Source organism: Symphalangus syndactylus, chromosome 14 (assembly GCF_028878055.3).
Source record: "Symphalangus syndactylus isolate Jambi chromosome 14, NHGRI_mSymSyn1-v2.1_pri, whole genome shotgun sequence".
NCBI lineage: Eukaryota > Metazoa > Chordata > Mammalia > Primates > Hylobatidae > Symphalangus > Symphalangus syndactylus.
Window position 1 is genome coordinate 61,713,080 of NC_072436.2, and position 15,646 is coordinate 61,728,725.

Genomic DNA, 15,646 nt, shown 5'->3' on the forward strand with positions numbered 1-15,646 from the left:
TTTGAGTCTGAGAGGCTTAGCTGGGCAGTTTCTGAGCCCTGACCTCGAGGGGCAACCGCCTCATCTGGGTTGTGAGACTTTCTGGCATCCGGGCCGCCCCAAGTCCCTAACCTCTCCTGGGAGGGTGCCTGGGCAGGTGTGAAGACCGGTGGGATAGGGACATAATGGACCTTGCTAGCCCCACCATGGGGAGAGGCCTCAGGATCCAGAGAAAAACCCCTCTCCCCCAGGTATTGGTAGGTTGGTGCTATATAGTGAGCCAGGGGTAGATGGGGACTGGGGGGAGGGGAAGTTGGTTGAATCTTAGTCATGGCCACCCCACATTTCAGACAAAGTCAAATTTCCAACACAACCATCAAGACCCAAATGGGATTTTATTGTTAAAAAGGGGGGGGGGGGAGAAAAAGATCCCCAGTTGTAATACCTGAAGTGCCTGTCGGCGCCTCCCCAACCATCCAGGATGCCCATGCCCCACACCTGCGCCATGAGCCCTGTCTCACTGTTGCTGCTTTCTGGTTTCCAAGGCCGAGGCTGGCCTCAGGGCTGTTTAGGGTTTGGCAACAGCATTCTGTCCAGGGCTGGGAGGCCTCGCCTCACCTCACCCCTTGCCCGGTGATCTCGAAGTATCGGGACCTCTCCTTCCTTGGAGTTGCCTCCAGCGACTCCTCCCTTTTCATGCCCAGGCTTTTTTCTTCTGGCCACGCAGCCAGAAGATGCCTGTCCTCATGATGCCCGACTGCCCGGGACGGGGCCTCGCCCGTGCTGCTGGACAGGTTATCCTCACTGGCAGCATGCTGCAGCGTGGGGCTGGGCAGCCACGCATCGTTGCCCTCACTCAGTGACTGCAAGGACAGGCTTCTGCGCTCTGTCGTGGGCGCCAGCAGGTGTCGCCCCTTGGTGCCCAGGGCCCACAAGCGCTGCCAGGCAGCCTTCACTGAGATGCACTTGGCGCCAGTCAGGATCTCCTTCCTCTCTGCAGCGGGGCACAGGAAACACCCAACCCGAGATCAACGCCACCTCTCAACACCCTCTTCTGACATGGCAGACATGGATAGGAGCCAGACCGCCTGGGTTTCAATCCCAGCACTTCCAGGGGTTTGCTATGTAAGAAACTTGGGCCCATTTCTGAGCCTCACTTTCATGTGCAAATGGGGGACGGTAAAACTAATACCGTCGGGTTATTTCCAGGATTAATTGAGGAAATGGGCTCAAGCTACATTATCCAGGGGGCAGACATTGAATCGATATTTGCTATTACAGTGATTACTGAGAGGAGGCGGCAGGGGCAGGGGGACATAATTCTCCATGCCACATGTCTCTTTTCTAATTTCCGATTTTGCCCCCATCACTCTAAATGTCCTTGACTTAGAGAGGACTCTTAAGTGTCCTTGACTGACTAATCCTCAGGGGCAATGGTGCCTCTACAGAATGTGTAGCACCCAATGCATGGTTGCACTTGGCAGTGCAGTGGGCAGGAAAGGGCTTTGGGCTGGGTGATCTGAACAGTTTAGACGAGGCCAAGTGAGGTAGCCAGGGCAGCAGAGGGCACACATACCTTTGTGGGACAAAGGGATCTCCGACAATTTCTCACTGCTGTCGGTAAGAGTTGATCCAGCTGCCCAGGCTGTCCTTAGCCGGACCCTGTGGGGTGGAGTGGTTGGGAGGAGGAAACCCTTAAACACAGCAGGGACCCCATGCCCAACTCAGCAGACAGCAGGGCCTCAGGCTGGTGCCATTTGGGAAAGGTTCCATCCCAACTGCTGCTCTCCACCCTCGTCTCGAACCCGCTGCAGTGGAGCTGGTGGGGCCATCGGGTACTGAGAGCTCACCTTCTGCGTCATCAGGCTGCCAAGCTGAATGGGAGGTAGGGTGGGCACAGAAGAGCTTTTTGCCTGCGAGGCCCCAGTACCAGCCTTGAACACATGGTGGCCTTCACTGAAGTTGGCAGAGGAAGATGAGTGGCTGTAGACCAGCCTGTGTCACCGAGGTCCCACCTCCACCCCAGGGGAGAAACTGTTGGTGTGAAAGGAGAGAGAACCCAGGAGTCCTGGCTCCAGACCTGGGCCACCTGCTCCCTCTCACTGCTGCTCTGTGTTCCCCATTTAGCCCTTAGTCTGGGTTGGCCTCTCTGGGACAGGGGGCGCAGGGTGGGGGCTGGGGCAGGTGGCCCCCATCTTACCTCTCTGTGCTGAGGGGAGGGAGGGCGCTGTTCTGCAGGCACTGGGAATCAGAGCTCAATGTCTTCACACTCTCCAGGTCAGAATCTGGGGTCAGCGAGGTCCCTGCTGGGGTGATTTTGGGCAAGGAGCTCTCCTGGGGAGGAGGGAGCCAGGGTGGACAGTTAGAAGGTTTGGTCCTGGACCAAATCAGCACAGAGTCACAAAGGCTCACCGGGTGACAAGGGCTGTAAGATGGCCTGGGAGCCCCAGAAGGGCAGTGGGCTTGTGTTTGGGTCCTCGGGGGTAAGCTGCGGTCTGCTGGGCTTCCCCAGTGGCACTGCCTGATGCATGGTCTCCTGGGAGGGCACCTGGGGCCGTTTGTGATATCTCAGATGGCCAGCCCTGACCCTCAGACCCTGGTTGGGAACAAGTGATGCCCAGGAGTGCCCAGGAATGAGGGTCTTACTCAGGCTCCGCAAGGCTTTGGGTGGGGTAAGAAGGAAAGCGAGTCAACCCCCTGGGGTGCCAGCCAGCCTAGTCCTGTCCCCTCCAGCTGCCTGAAGGCATTGCCTTGGTCATCAGCCCCTCCCTGGGCACGTGCCCATGTTCAGGCCGCCCAGGCACCCGCCCACCTGCAGGGCCCTGGAGGCCACTTGGTCCATGATGGTGGCCTGCTCCAGGCTGCCCTCCTCCAGCTCCCGCAGGTTCACATCGTAGAGCTCTTCCAGGCGCTACGGGACGGCCAGGTTGTAGTCTGCCAGGGAAGGGGCAGGGCTCAGTGAGTGCCAGTGGCCCCCCCACCGCAGGTGGCTCACATGTGCGGGGGCGTGGGCCCTACCATCGATGATCTGCTGCTGGCCCTGGAAAATCTCGTAGCAGAGACTGCAGTCCTGCTCCCGGCGGCGCACGGCCTCAAGCTGCATCAGGGTGTTCATCTCGAGCTCGTGCACGCAGCACAGCAGGCTGAGCATCTCGCGCCGCTTCCCAGAGCCGACGCGCCACTGCCTCTCCTTCAGGCGCCGGCCCTCCGCGTGCAGCTCCTGGCAGCGCTGCTCCAGCGCCAGCTGCAGGAGGCAAAGGTCAGCACCCGGCAGCGGGAAGAGGGGTCAGATCCGCCTGCCCAGCCCGTCCTCACCCCTCCAGCGCCTGGACTCCAGGCATCTGTCTGGAGCTCCAGGCATCTGTCTGGAGCTCCAGGCTGAGGCCAACCCTAAAAGCTGAATCTTGGGCCTTACAATCAGGGACTGCTTCAAGGTGGCCCCTCAGTGTCCACTTTCTTGCCATCCTGACCACAACGCACCCCTGGAACCGGCTTGGATAACTGCTCAACCCCAGCCCACGTGACCCCCTCAGGGCTCATGATACCCTAAAGCCCCCTTGGTCTGGGTATGTCCCAGAACAGAAGGCAAAGATCTGTTATTGGGAAAACCCTAATTTTTTTTTCTTTTTTGAGACAGGATCTCTCTCTGTCACCCAGGCTGGAGTGCAGTGGCACCATCCCGGCTCCCTGCAACCTCTGCCTCCCAGGTTCAAGTGATTCTTATTCCTCTGCCATCCGAGTAGCTGGGATTACAGGCGTGAGCCACCACACCAGGCTTTTTTTTTTTTTTTTTTTTGTATTTTTAGTAGAGACGGGATTTCGCCATGTTGGCCAGGCTGGTCTCGAACTCCTGGCCTCAAGTGATCTGCCTACCTCAGCCTCCCAACGTGCTGAGTTAGATTACAGGTGTGAGCCACTGGGCCCGGCCTGAAAAACCCTAATTATAACATTAGTTACCATGTTTTGAGTTCTTGGTATGTGCCAGGCATTTATGTAATCTTCCCAGCAACCCCATGAGGGCTGCACCATGGACTGCTCCCATTTTACAGGTGGGGAATGTGACGCACAGAGAAGTTAAAGAACTGAGCAAAGTCACACAGGATTTGTGGCCTGAGTTCCCAAGTCTCACGGCTACCCCCACCCCGGCCCCTCCACCTTGCCTCTCAAACCTGCTCACCCTGTCCCCTAAACCCACTCTCCTTGCCCCCCAAAACCCTGGACACCTTCTGCTCATGCAGCTGCTTCTGCTCGCCCACCAGGGCTGCAATGCTCTCCCAGGCTGCAGCCACCTCGGGCGGCTCCAGGATGTCTGGCTGGTCATCGCCTGTGTCTGAGTCCTTCTTGCTGTTGTCCTTAGCGTAGCACTCCTTCCGCTGCTCCTCCCGCCATTTGAGGGCCCAGCGGGACTTCTGGTGCTTCCAGCTGCCGCAGCCCCACCCAGAGAGACAGGGCATTCAGGCCATGGGGGCAGGGCACAGTGTACAGCCACAGGTCGTGCTCCTCTGTCCCAGGCACAGGGGTGGGGCCTGGAGGGTCCTCGGCGGGGGGCTTACCTGGCGGTGGTGAGCAGGTGTCGGGAGGTGTTAATCTGGACCTCCATGGCGCGGTTCTCCAGCTCCAGCAGGCGCCTCCACACACCCATCTGCTCCCAGAAGGCGCTGACGAGCTGCTCCCGAAGCTGTCCCATGCTGGCCTTATCACTCTGCCCGCTGTGCAGCTGGACCTCAGCTGCCGGTGGGTGAGGGTGGGCAAGGTACAGGAGGGGGCAAGTTCAGCTAGGAAAGCCTGGGCCCACCTGGGGCCCTCCCCTCCCTTTCTTCCCAACTCAGTGCTCCCACTTCCTGTCCAACTGCTTCCTCCAGGAAGACCCCCTAGATTACTACATCCTCCCACACCCCACTCCCACATTGAGCCTTCAAGCTGTTGCCCAAAAGCGATTCCCAGCTCCTTGGTATGAACTGGGCTCCTGCTAACCCTTACAGCACCTCTGTGCCAACTATAAAAAGGTGCCCCTAGAAACTTTACTGTCTGTGGCCAGGCACAGTAGCTCACACCTGTAATCCCAGCACTTTGGGAGGCCCAGGCAGGCAGATCACCTGAGGTCGGGAGTTTGAGACCAGCCTGGCCAACATGGCGAAACCCCGTCTCTACTAAAAATACAAAAATTAGCCAGGTGTCGTGGTGGGCACCTGTAATCCCAGCTACTTGGGAGGCTGAGGCAGGAGAATCGCTTGAACCCAGAAGGCAGAGGTTGCAGTGAGCCTAGATCATGCCACTGCACTCCAGCCTGGGCAACAGAGAAAGACTCTGTCTCTAAGGCCGGGCGCGGTGGCTCACGCTTGTAATCCCAGCACTTTGGGAGGCCGAGGCGGGCGGATCACGAGGTCAGGAGATCGAGACCACAGTGAAACCCCGTCTCTACTAAAAATACAAAAAATTAGCCGGGCGTGGTGGCGGGCGCCTGTAGTCCCAGCTACTCGGAGAGGCTGAGGCAGGAGAATGGCGTGAACCCGGGAGGCGGAGCTTGCAGTGAGCCGAGACTGTGCCACTGCACTCCAGCCTGGGCGACAGAGCAAGACTCCGTCTCAAAAAAAAAAAAAAAAAAAAAAATCTTTACTGTCTGCCTCTCTCTTTATATTAGTAAATTTTTTTAAAAAAAGAAGCTTTACTGTCTGTTGGAAAACCATCATAGCAAATATGCAGGTCTACAAGGAAACGGAGCCCATTCCGGGAGTGCAGGCATGACCTTGCAGCCTTACGCCACAGCCCTGCACAGCTCATTGCTCACGTGCCTCTCCCTCGTGGGATCCCACCTACTCTTCCAAGGTGGGGTTGTAAAATGGGGTTGTGATCTCTGGCAACTGTCTGAAGCAGAGATGACAACCCCATTTAACAGCTGAATGCTAGGAGGCTCAGAGCTGGTGAGTGCCTAGCTCAACCACCCAGCCAGAAAGAGACGATTCTGGATTTGAACACAACAGGGCCTGATCCCAGAGCAACGTGAGGCTGCCCGAAGGGGGCTGCCACTCACACAGACCCACAGGCACACCTTGGATGTAGAGGATGTCACTCCGATCCTGCCGGCCCCGGGCCTGGCCCCGCCCAGTCTGCTCATCAGTCTTGCACTTGAGTCGCTGGATCTCGGCCCACAGGTCAGCAATGATGCTGGTGTCCTGGGCGATGTGGTAGGAGACGTTCATCAGGTTCTGCTTCACCTGCAGGGAACACATATGGAGCGGAGAGGATGCAGTCACCCTCGTGCACTCACCGAGGCCTGCCTGCCGGGCCTTTCTTCCCCCTCCCTCCCCCAGTCTTTCTGGGTGATGGCCTCCTTTCCTCCACTTCCACAACCTCCTGTCACACTCACTGCTAGATCTCATCAACCTTCAGTGACTTCCTAATGGCTGCGGGGAATGTCCTCATTCCTCCACCCGTTGTGGAAGGGCCACCCCCATCTCTCTGATTTTCTCTGGGCTCACCGCTCCCGCATGAACATCCCGCTCCGGTTGAAGACCTGTCCTGCTCTCCCCATACCCACCACAGACGCCAGCCCCTTCCTGCCTTTGGAACCTGTGCCCTCCCTGCTCCCACCTTTCTGGAATGTCCTCCCAGCCTTCAGGGTCCCACTGACAGTCTCCAGAGAGTTCCACCGGACCCCACCAGGCCACCCCCACCTCCTGTTCCTGTCTTGCCCCAGCACCTACCATTGGCCTCATTTACCTGCTATTAGGAATATTCTGAACCATCAATGAGCTGTTTCAAGAATGTGTCTCCTGTCCCCCATTGAGGGGTTGGAATAAAACTTAACGCCCTCAGGACAGCAGCTGGCAAGTGTTAGGTGCTGGGAGAATGCTCCCTGCATGCTATCATACACGTATCCATTCCCTCTCCTCCGCACACAAACAGGCAGAAATGGATTTCTAAGTAGATGGCAGGGGCTCCGAGTGCCCACTGAACCCCAGGAAGGGGTCCTGATGCTCCCCTCCCTCTGGTAGGGCAGGCACCATCTGCCTGGGCCTGATGGCAGCCGGGTCCCCGGGGGTTATTATTAGACTCCCTGTCACTGGCGCTTGGGCACCTCACACTGGATCAGGATTCCAAGAGGCCCTGCTTTGCCCCGACCTGTCCCATATCTGGAGAACTTGACACAGGGAGAGCCCGCCGGGGGCCAAAGTCCTGAGATGGGCGCCTGGCTCTGAACAAGTGGACCCTATCCTGAGCCACTGGCCCCAGAATCTTTGACGCAACAAGAAACTGATACAGGTGGGCTCCCGGGGCCAGAGCAGGAGTGACCAGACCTGAGACGGGCTGGGAGATTCTGCAGCTTTGTTTGTCTGGGCAGGGAAGTCTGGGGAGCCCTGGGCCTGTCTGTGGGGTGCAGAATCCTGCCAAGGGCCAGCAGAGTAGGGAAAGGGCAGGGAAGCCGGGAGTGACTGCCCTAGGCCAGAAATTCAGGGCTTAGAAGGTGTGGGGTGAGAGAGGGGCGTGGGGGAACAGGAATGGGCGAGTCTAGGACCAGGGGACACAGAGAGGCTGATTGTCAATGCAAGGGGGTCCTCAGGACAACAGTGTGAGATGGGCTGACGGAGGCCACCTTCCTTCCCTGGAACAAGCCCAAGCAGCTGTGGATTCTCTGCGCTAGAGGGGAAGTGACCCACGCTGCTTCCCCAAGCCCAGCAGCCTTCCAGCTGGGACTCCCACCCTGCAGGCCGGGGCTGGGGAGGAGGGGTGCTGCGAAGACCGACTCGGGAGACTCTACTCGGTTTCTGTCAAACTTTCCTAGGCCACTCAGCCCCGGAAAGAGAGCGCCCCATCTTGGAATCTCAGACGGTTGAAAACGTCGGGGCACCCCTCAGCAACCCCGCACCTCGAGCGCCAGGATTACCCCGACACGAATGCCCCTGTCCCTACCCCTACCCCGCGCCGCCCTGTCCGCTCAGCGTTCAGCCCCTCACCCCGCAGGCGGTCTCGCGCCCTTCCTCCCCTTCCCCACGCCCACTTCACTCTGATCTCTTCAGTTTTCCCGGCCCCCAGGTTCCCAGACAGGAGGGGACGCGGGCCAAGGGCCTGGGAGGGTAGGGGAGAAGGGGAGAGGGGAGACGGGAAAGGGCTGCGTGGGGAGAGAAGAGGTCTGAGAGGCACGTGGGAAAGTGCAGGCTCTCGAGGGGAGAGGGGGTAGTGCGGGGACTTGGGGCGCGCGTGGCTGGGGTCTGGGGCGGCGTGAACTCACCTCCTGGTAACTCTCATCGCCGGGGCTGAAGGTGCTGTTCATGGGCTGCAGGCGCAGGCCGAGGTGCGGGACACTGTGCAGCCACACGACCCACCAGGGAGCAATGTAGTTCACGCGCGCCACCTGCATGGCTCGGCCCGAGTGCTACCCACAAGCTGAACGGCAGCTTCAGCTGCGCTCACCTCCCGGCCGGGTCCCCATGCCCGCCCCACCCTGCCACGATCCCAGTCCCAGTTCTGGGCGCGCAGCCTGCTACCGTCAATAGCCCCTTCCTGGGTGGGGATCTGTCCTGGCCGGATGGGAGGAGGGAAGTGAAAAAAGCTCCCAGAAGTCTCTAAATCAGTTTCAGTCTCGAGGTTCCCGGGCTGCTTCTTATTTACGATCAGATCAAGGGTATAACGTGTCAGTGGGGGCAGCTAGCAGTCATAGGCCAGAGAAGGGTGACTGCCCGTCCCAAGGGCTTGTCACAGGGTAAGTAACCAACAGACTGGGAAAGGAAGGAGGCAATCTTCAGCCACTCGGTCACTCATTCTAAATTCACTCTCATTTTTCGGGCATCTATTGTGCAAGCCCTGTGGACTTAAAAAGAGAAATAAGACGCCGTCCCTGCCCTCGGGAGCTCCCGGCGCATCTGCCCCAACAACTCACTGAAGCCGCCTACAAGACGCCTGAGTGAGGACAAGGTGTCTCACTCAGAAAATTTGCTTGATTCTTCCTGGCAAGTGGGACGGGTGAGATTCCCGGAGGAGTGGACCTTCGAGCTGTGTAGCGGAGAAGGTAGGAGAGCGATGAGAGCGCCCGGAAGGGACAAGCATTAGGGGAGACTAAAGCGCATGCAACAACAAACTTATTGAGCACCTACTACGTGCCAGGCACTGTTACATTGGTGATGTAACAAAAGCTGACAAAAACCCTCACCCCGAGCGCAGGCACCGCAGAGGGCGATGACGACCTGAGAAGATGCCGAATGCAGGCCAGGAGGGGGCTCTGGGGAAAAGCAAAGGAAGGGGAGGTTGCCCATCGGGGAGCCTCGCGTCCCTGGGCCCTCCATACTCTGCACATATGCAGAGGCCACCACCCGTCCTGTAACCGCAAACTGCTTGGCATGACTTGGCCAGCGGAGGGAGGAGCCCAGGCTGGAGGACAAGCAGGAGTCAGGGTTAGGTGAGGATGGAGTGATGGGGTCGCGGCAGATTGGGCGTGGAAACCGCGCTGGGCAGCCAGTCTGAGGGGTGCGTAGCCACTGCGGCAGGGACACGGGTGAGAAAGCAGCCCCGGGAGGATGGGGGCGGGGCTCCTAGGGTTCTGGCTGAAGGGACCGGGTGGATGCAGGCCGACTGAAAACGCTCGCAAACACACATAGCTACTGGGGAATGGGGCCCCATTCACCCAGTGCTCAAAGGCCCTGTGTCCATTAGAGGAAGTACTGGCGTCGGGGCCTCTCCTCGTGGCCGTGATCCCACAGTTCTGGGGCCCTGCGGGAGCCCAAAGCTGAGGGGCCCCGGAGGCTGGAAGCAGCCGTTCTTCCCTCATCGGGGTGCCTTTCAACAAATTTTCTTGAGCACGTTCTCTGTTCTAGAGGATACAGTAATGGATAAAACACACGTTCCCGCCTGCATAGTGTCTACAGCCTAGTAGGCGAGGTGAGGTGGGCTTGTATCCTGCAAACAGAGATTGCAGGCCTTGCGAAATGTCAGAGTCCCTGCTGTAGGGAGAGGGCACAGTGACATGAGCTGAAGGATGATCGGGAGTCAAAGAGGGGGGTGCTGGGGGAAGCCTCTGTGCAGAAGGAACAGGACCCTGTGAGATCAGGGACTAAGGCCAGTGGAAGGGGAAGCAAGCAAGTTCCAGAACAGGAAAGGGGAGCCGGAGAACTGCAGGAGCCAGGCGATCAGCTTGGAGACTGCGGCAGGGGAAGGAACTTCTTTGGGTGAAAATCTCATTTTAAAAGGTCTTGGTCTCTGACTCAGTCCCTGCAGTTGCTGGGGAAAGTGGACTCTTCAGGAAGGGCTCTGGTAGCCGCCTTTAAAGCCCCTGCCCTCAGAGGCCCCCCAAGTGGGAAGGGCCTGCCTCCTAGGCAGTGGGTGGTCACCGAGGACTGACTTTGAACCCGGGGCAACGGAAGACCCAGAAGGCTGGAGGCCTGCACATGGTACTGGAAGAAACAAACTGCAAAGGCTGTCCCTCAGGGCTATCCCCACAGCCACTGGAATGCAGCCAGGAATATCCAAACCTGTCAGCCCACCTGCACCCAGCCAGACAGCGACCAGTCTAGCTGCTTCCCCGGAGGCCTACTGACCCAGAGAGGTGTCAAAAAAAGCTGAGGCACAACAGAGACAGACCTCTCAGACTGAGCAGGGAGTTGGAGAACAGTCTGCAAACCAGCAGCTGTAGCCCACCACCCCCCCCATTCACCTGGTATGCAGCCCTTAGGGGCTTGCTGAAGCCCCAGCAAGACAGTGGCCCACCTGAGAGCTTGGAAACACACCTATGCCCCAGACCACCGCAATCGCAATCTCCAGTTAGCCCCGGCCACCACAGTGAACTGCCTAAGTGCCCCAGATGACTGAGTCACAAGCCAGGGCTGGGAGGCACTGCCTGAAAGGCAGCCTTCTCTAGACAAGGCTGGACACACCCCAGCAGGGCGTGTTTCCTAGGAGCTGGGATGAAACCCCGGACGCTGTGCTGGGAAGAAAGAAAACCCATGTGGTAAAGGCTGCTCTTCCTTGGGAATCTGCAAATGTTTACAGAACGGGGAAGGCTGAGAGCCGCCCACGGTGCGGCACCTGGGCCTGAGGGCTGGCATACCTACCCTCTCCCTCTCCCGGAGGAAACAAGACCCACGACCAGACTCACAACCACCTCATACCCTCACAATCCTTACAGAATATTCAAAGACTGGCACTTCAACCTTACAACCTGAGCGCGTTTAAATGCCTAACACAATACCAAGCACACTGTATACCACGCTTATAGAGAGCTTAAAAAAACAAGAAACACTACCTTGGGCACGAAGACAGGTTTTATGATGCTGGTCATTTCCAGGGGTGCTGTCCGCTATGGCACAGCACCACCTGGTGGCCACCCCAACCCATGCACACACCCCCCACAATCCCAGCACCCTGACAGCAAGCCAATGAAAGAGGTGTTAATATGGCTATATTCCAACTGAGGAAACGGGCAAAAGTGTAGTCTTTTCTCCAAGTCAGTCAAGTTAGCGAGTGGAAGATGTGCTATACCTTGTTGCACCCATTTTGGGACCTGTTTGAATGGCATGCTCCACCACCGCTCCCACATCTGCCAGTTATGTTTAACCCCACGTGCTACTTCCATCATGGCCTCCCCACATCTTATTTTCAAACTCGGGCTGAAAACAGATGGCCTCATTCGCCCACTGAGACCATGCTCAAGATTAGGGATGCGCTGGGCACGGAGGCTCATGCCTGTAATTCCAGCACTATGGGAGGCTGAGGCAGGCAGTGAAACCCTGTCTCTACTAAAAATACAAAAATTAGCCAGGCGTGGTGACCTGTGCCTATAATCCCAGCTACTCGGGAGGCTGAGGCAGGAGAATCGCTTGAATCCAGGAGGTGGAGGTGGTAGTGAGCTGAGAACGCACCACTGTGCTGCAGGCTGAGCTGCAGAGCAAGACTCCGTCTCAAAAAAAAAAAACAAAAACAAAGATGCAGGAAGGAAGCAACAGGACCCGCATCCTGTTCCCATCAGAAGCCACTACCAGGTAGCATTTTTCCCTTTCCCATCTGCAAAGACTAAAGACAGTTAGGATTTTTAGTATTTTAATACAGTTCCAATCAGTGTGTCTGGTTCATTTCAGTTCCTTCACTGCCAAACCTAGAGGGAAAGAGACAAAAGCCATCCAGAAGACACATCTGAGTTGCTACTGCTTGTCTAGATTTTGTACTTAAGCTAAAGAGAGCACACAAGGTTCAGAAATTAGATCCACCAGCGAAGTTTCGGTTAAAATATTTAGTGTTTGATAAAAAGACTTGGTCTATTATATTCGATAAAAAGACTTGGTCTATTATATTCCATCTGTTCCCCTGTAAAAAATGGGGACTACCAGTACTAGCACCAACCTCGAAGAGTCGTGAACAGGATTAAAAGAGCTCTAACCTCTCTTCCGGCTAAGGAAATGATTTCTGGTACTGCATATAACCTGAGAATCACAACTATTCCTCACACTCCCAACAGCAAGAGCAGATTCTTAGACCATAAAAACGGCTCTGAAATCAGAGGGATTCAAAACAAGATACAACATGGCCACACACAGCAACCTTCCAAACCCCACCCACCCCTGAAGTGACTTCAGGCTCACTCACCAGGGGGCAGGGACTGCTTCAGTTTCTCTGCCTTCTCTTTGTCAGTGATGACCAGGGTGTAAAGGTATCTGCTGCATCGAACTTTAAACTTCACATTGTCCTTATTTTTCTTGATCTTGACAGCTACCGGAGACCAGAATCAGGAATTAAATTGTATCACAGAAAACAGATGTGACACAGTCTATGTGCAAACACACTCAAGCAGTAAGAAGTATGCAGGAGACAGTCAGCACCCACCTCCGGTACCGTCCCTCTGCGCAAACAGAAAACACTATTACCCGTTCCTCCAACTTGTTGACTTTTATTGGGTACACTGAACACAGCATTGTAGAATATCCTCTATCAACCTTATTATCTTTCTTATTTCTACTTTCTTTTTTGAGACAGTCTCGGTCTGTTGCCAGGCTGGAGCGTAGTGGCGCAATCTTGGCTCCCTGCAACCTCCGCCTCCCAGGTTCAAGCGGTTCTCCTGCGTAAACCTCCTGGAGTAGCTGGGATTACAGGCGCGCACCACCACAGTCAGCTAATTTTTTGTATTTTTAGTAGAGATGGGGTTTCACCATGTTGGCTAGGATTGTCTTGATCTCTGGACCTCGTGATCCGCTGGCCTCAGAATCCAAAAATGCTGGGATTCCAGGCATGAGCCACCACGCCTGGCCTATTATCTTTTTTAAAAGGGATGGAAGAAGTGATAAAGTAAGGAGACAGGCTCTCTGCTGGGACTGAGCGCTTTTCAGCATTCCACTCCCGGAAATCACGTCTCTGCACGTGAGAGGACATTCTGGGCCAGTAAGAGCTCGTTCTTCAGGATGCCTCCAGCCACTGCACACAACATGCACCCAGGCTTTTCCTTGAATTTATGTGGAATCCATTTTCTGGGTTCTTTCCTGCTGCCAAGTTCTATCTCAGGATCACAGCTCAGATAAGACACAGCTAACATGTACCTCAAATTCAGCTGTGTGGGGTTTGAATTGTGCACCACTCTGGTTATGTACTAGCAGTATCAATGCATTGCCATCTGGCTGCTGTGAGATAACCCCTTCCCAGGAGTAGTTACCACTCCATGTACTCGTTGAATGCCTTGTTCCAACTCTTTAAAAACTGCTCAGAGATACTCCCAGGATTTGTTATAATAGCAGTGATGTGCCAATCAAGAAGCAGGTGGCCGAGGGCTAAACATGGGCTCTAAGGCTTCAACGCAAGCACCTGGCCAGACGCAGCACACAGCACTTAACCTGGCAGATGCAGCACAAGATGATCTTGTCCTCGCAATTCCGCAACTCCATTTCTGCCAGTAACTGCTACAGGAATGGGGTACATCAGAGGAGGCAGCACTGTGACTCAGAGCCTGCCCAAAGCACAGGCTGCCTGGACTCTTGTTCTTAATACATCCAGACACCTGGATATTCATCCAAACTAACCCATTTCAGTGTAACACTGCCCCTAGCAGCTGAACTAAGCTGAACACCACTTGTAAAGACACATGGAGCTCTTCAAAATGTTTATTCAGTTGAGCGCGGTGGCTCATGCCTGTAATCCCAGCACTTTGGGAGGCTGAGGTGGGCGGATCACCTGAGGTCAGGAGTTCGAAACCAGCCTGACCAACGTGGACGAACCCTGTCTCTCCTAAAAATACAAAAATTAGCCGGGCGCCTGTAATCCCAGCTACTCAGGAGGCTGAGGCAGGAGAACATGGGAGGCAGAGTTTGCAGTGAGCCAAGATTCTGCCACTGTACTCCAGCCTGGGCAATAAGAGCGAAACTCCATCTCAAAAAAAAAAAGTTTACTCAACATTGCCGTACATGCAGCAATTCCATTTCTAGGTATATACCCCAAAGAACAGTTAGCAACCACAGAAATATTTGCACACCCATGTTCAGAGCATTATTCACAACAGCGGAAATGTAAAAGCAACACAATGTCCATCAATAGACGAATAAACAAACCGTGGCCTACCCACACAATGGAAAACTCTGGTCTGGGTGTGGTGGCTCATGCCTGTAATCTCAGCAGTTTGGAAGGCTAAGGTGGGAGGATTGCTTGAGGCCAGGAGCTGGAGACCAGCCTGGCCAACATAGATCCCGTCTCTAAAAAAACAAAAATTAGCCAGGTGTGGTGGCGCGTGCCCGTAGTCCCAGAGACTCTGGAAGCTAAGGTGGGAGGATCACTCGCACCCAGGAGATCAAGGATGTAGTGAGCCATGATCACACCACTGCACTCCAGCCTGGGCAGGAGTGAGACCCTGTTTGAAAAAAGCAAATTCCGGGCCGGGCACAGTGGCTCACGCCTGTAATCCCAGCACTTTGGGAGGCCAAGGCAGGTGGATCATAAGGTCAGGAGATAGAGACCATCCTGGCTCACTCGGTGAAACCCCGTCTCTACTTTAAAAAAAAAAAATTAGCCCGGCATGGTGACAGGTGCCTGTAATCCCAGCTACTCGGGAGGCTGAGGCAGGAGAATGGCATGAACCTGGGAGGCGGAGCTTGCAGTGAGCCGAGATTCCACCACTGCACTCCAGCCTGGGCAACAGAGTGACACTCCATCTCAAAAAAAAAAGAAAAAGTAAAAAGGCAATTCTGACACATGCTTGAGGACATCTGAAGAGAAGCCAGTCACAAAAGGTCAAATATGCAATAGCAGACCCACTTGTATGGGGCAACCAGAGCAGCCACATTCAGGGACAAATTGGAAGGCGGTTGCCAGGGGCTGGGGAAGAATGGGGAGCCGGTGTTTAACAGGGAGTTTCAGTTTGGGAAGATAAAGTCCTGGGGATGGGGGGTGATGGTGGCAGCTGCTCAACAATGTGAATTTACTGAATGCCACTGAACTGTACAATTATGCTTTGCTGCCCAGCCCGGAGTGCAGGAGCATAACCATGGCTCACCACGGCCTCAATTTCCTGGGTTCAAGCAATCCTACCTCAGCCTCCTGAGTAGCTGGGACCACGGGCACAGGCCCGGCTAACTTTATTCTTTTGTAGAGACAGGGTCTCACTATGATGCCCAGGCTAGTCTCATCCATCTGCCTCAGTCTCCCAAAGTGCTGGAATTACAGATGGGAACCACCATACCCAGTGTAAATGGTAAATTTCATGGTA

General features: G+C 55.6%; 1 protein-coding gene across 1 annotated transcript; it reads right to left on the minus strand.

Annotated features, from left to right (window-relative positions):
* Positions 1–355: 355 nt before the first annotated feature.
* Positions 356–12,537, minus strand: LOC129462390 (kinesin-like protein KIF19). Its single transcript, XM_063617781.1, is given in 12 exon segments — positions 356–973; positions 1,556–1,602; positions 1,604–1,641; positions 1,830–1,935; positions 2,180–2,313; positions 2,792–2,913; positions 2,998–3,223; positions 4,203–4,401; positions 4,533–4,707; positions 6,029–6,194; positions 8,210–9,784; positions 12,344–12,537. Coding segments are annotated over 11 exon segments (1,722 nt in total). The 5' UTR covers positions 8,339–9,784; positions 12,344–12,537; the 3' UTR covers positions 356–593.
* Between the last annotated feature and the right edge of the window lie 3,109 nt (positions 12,538–15,646).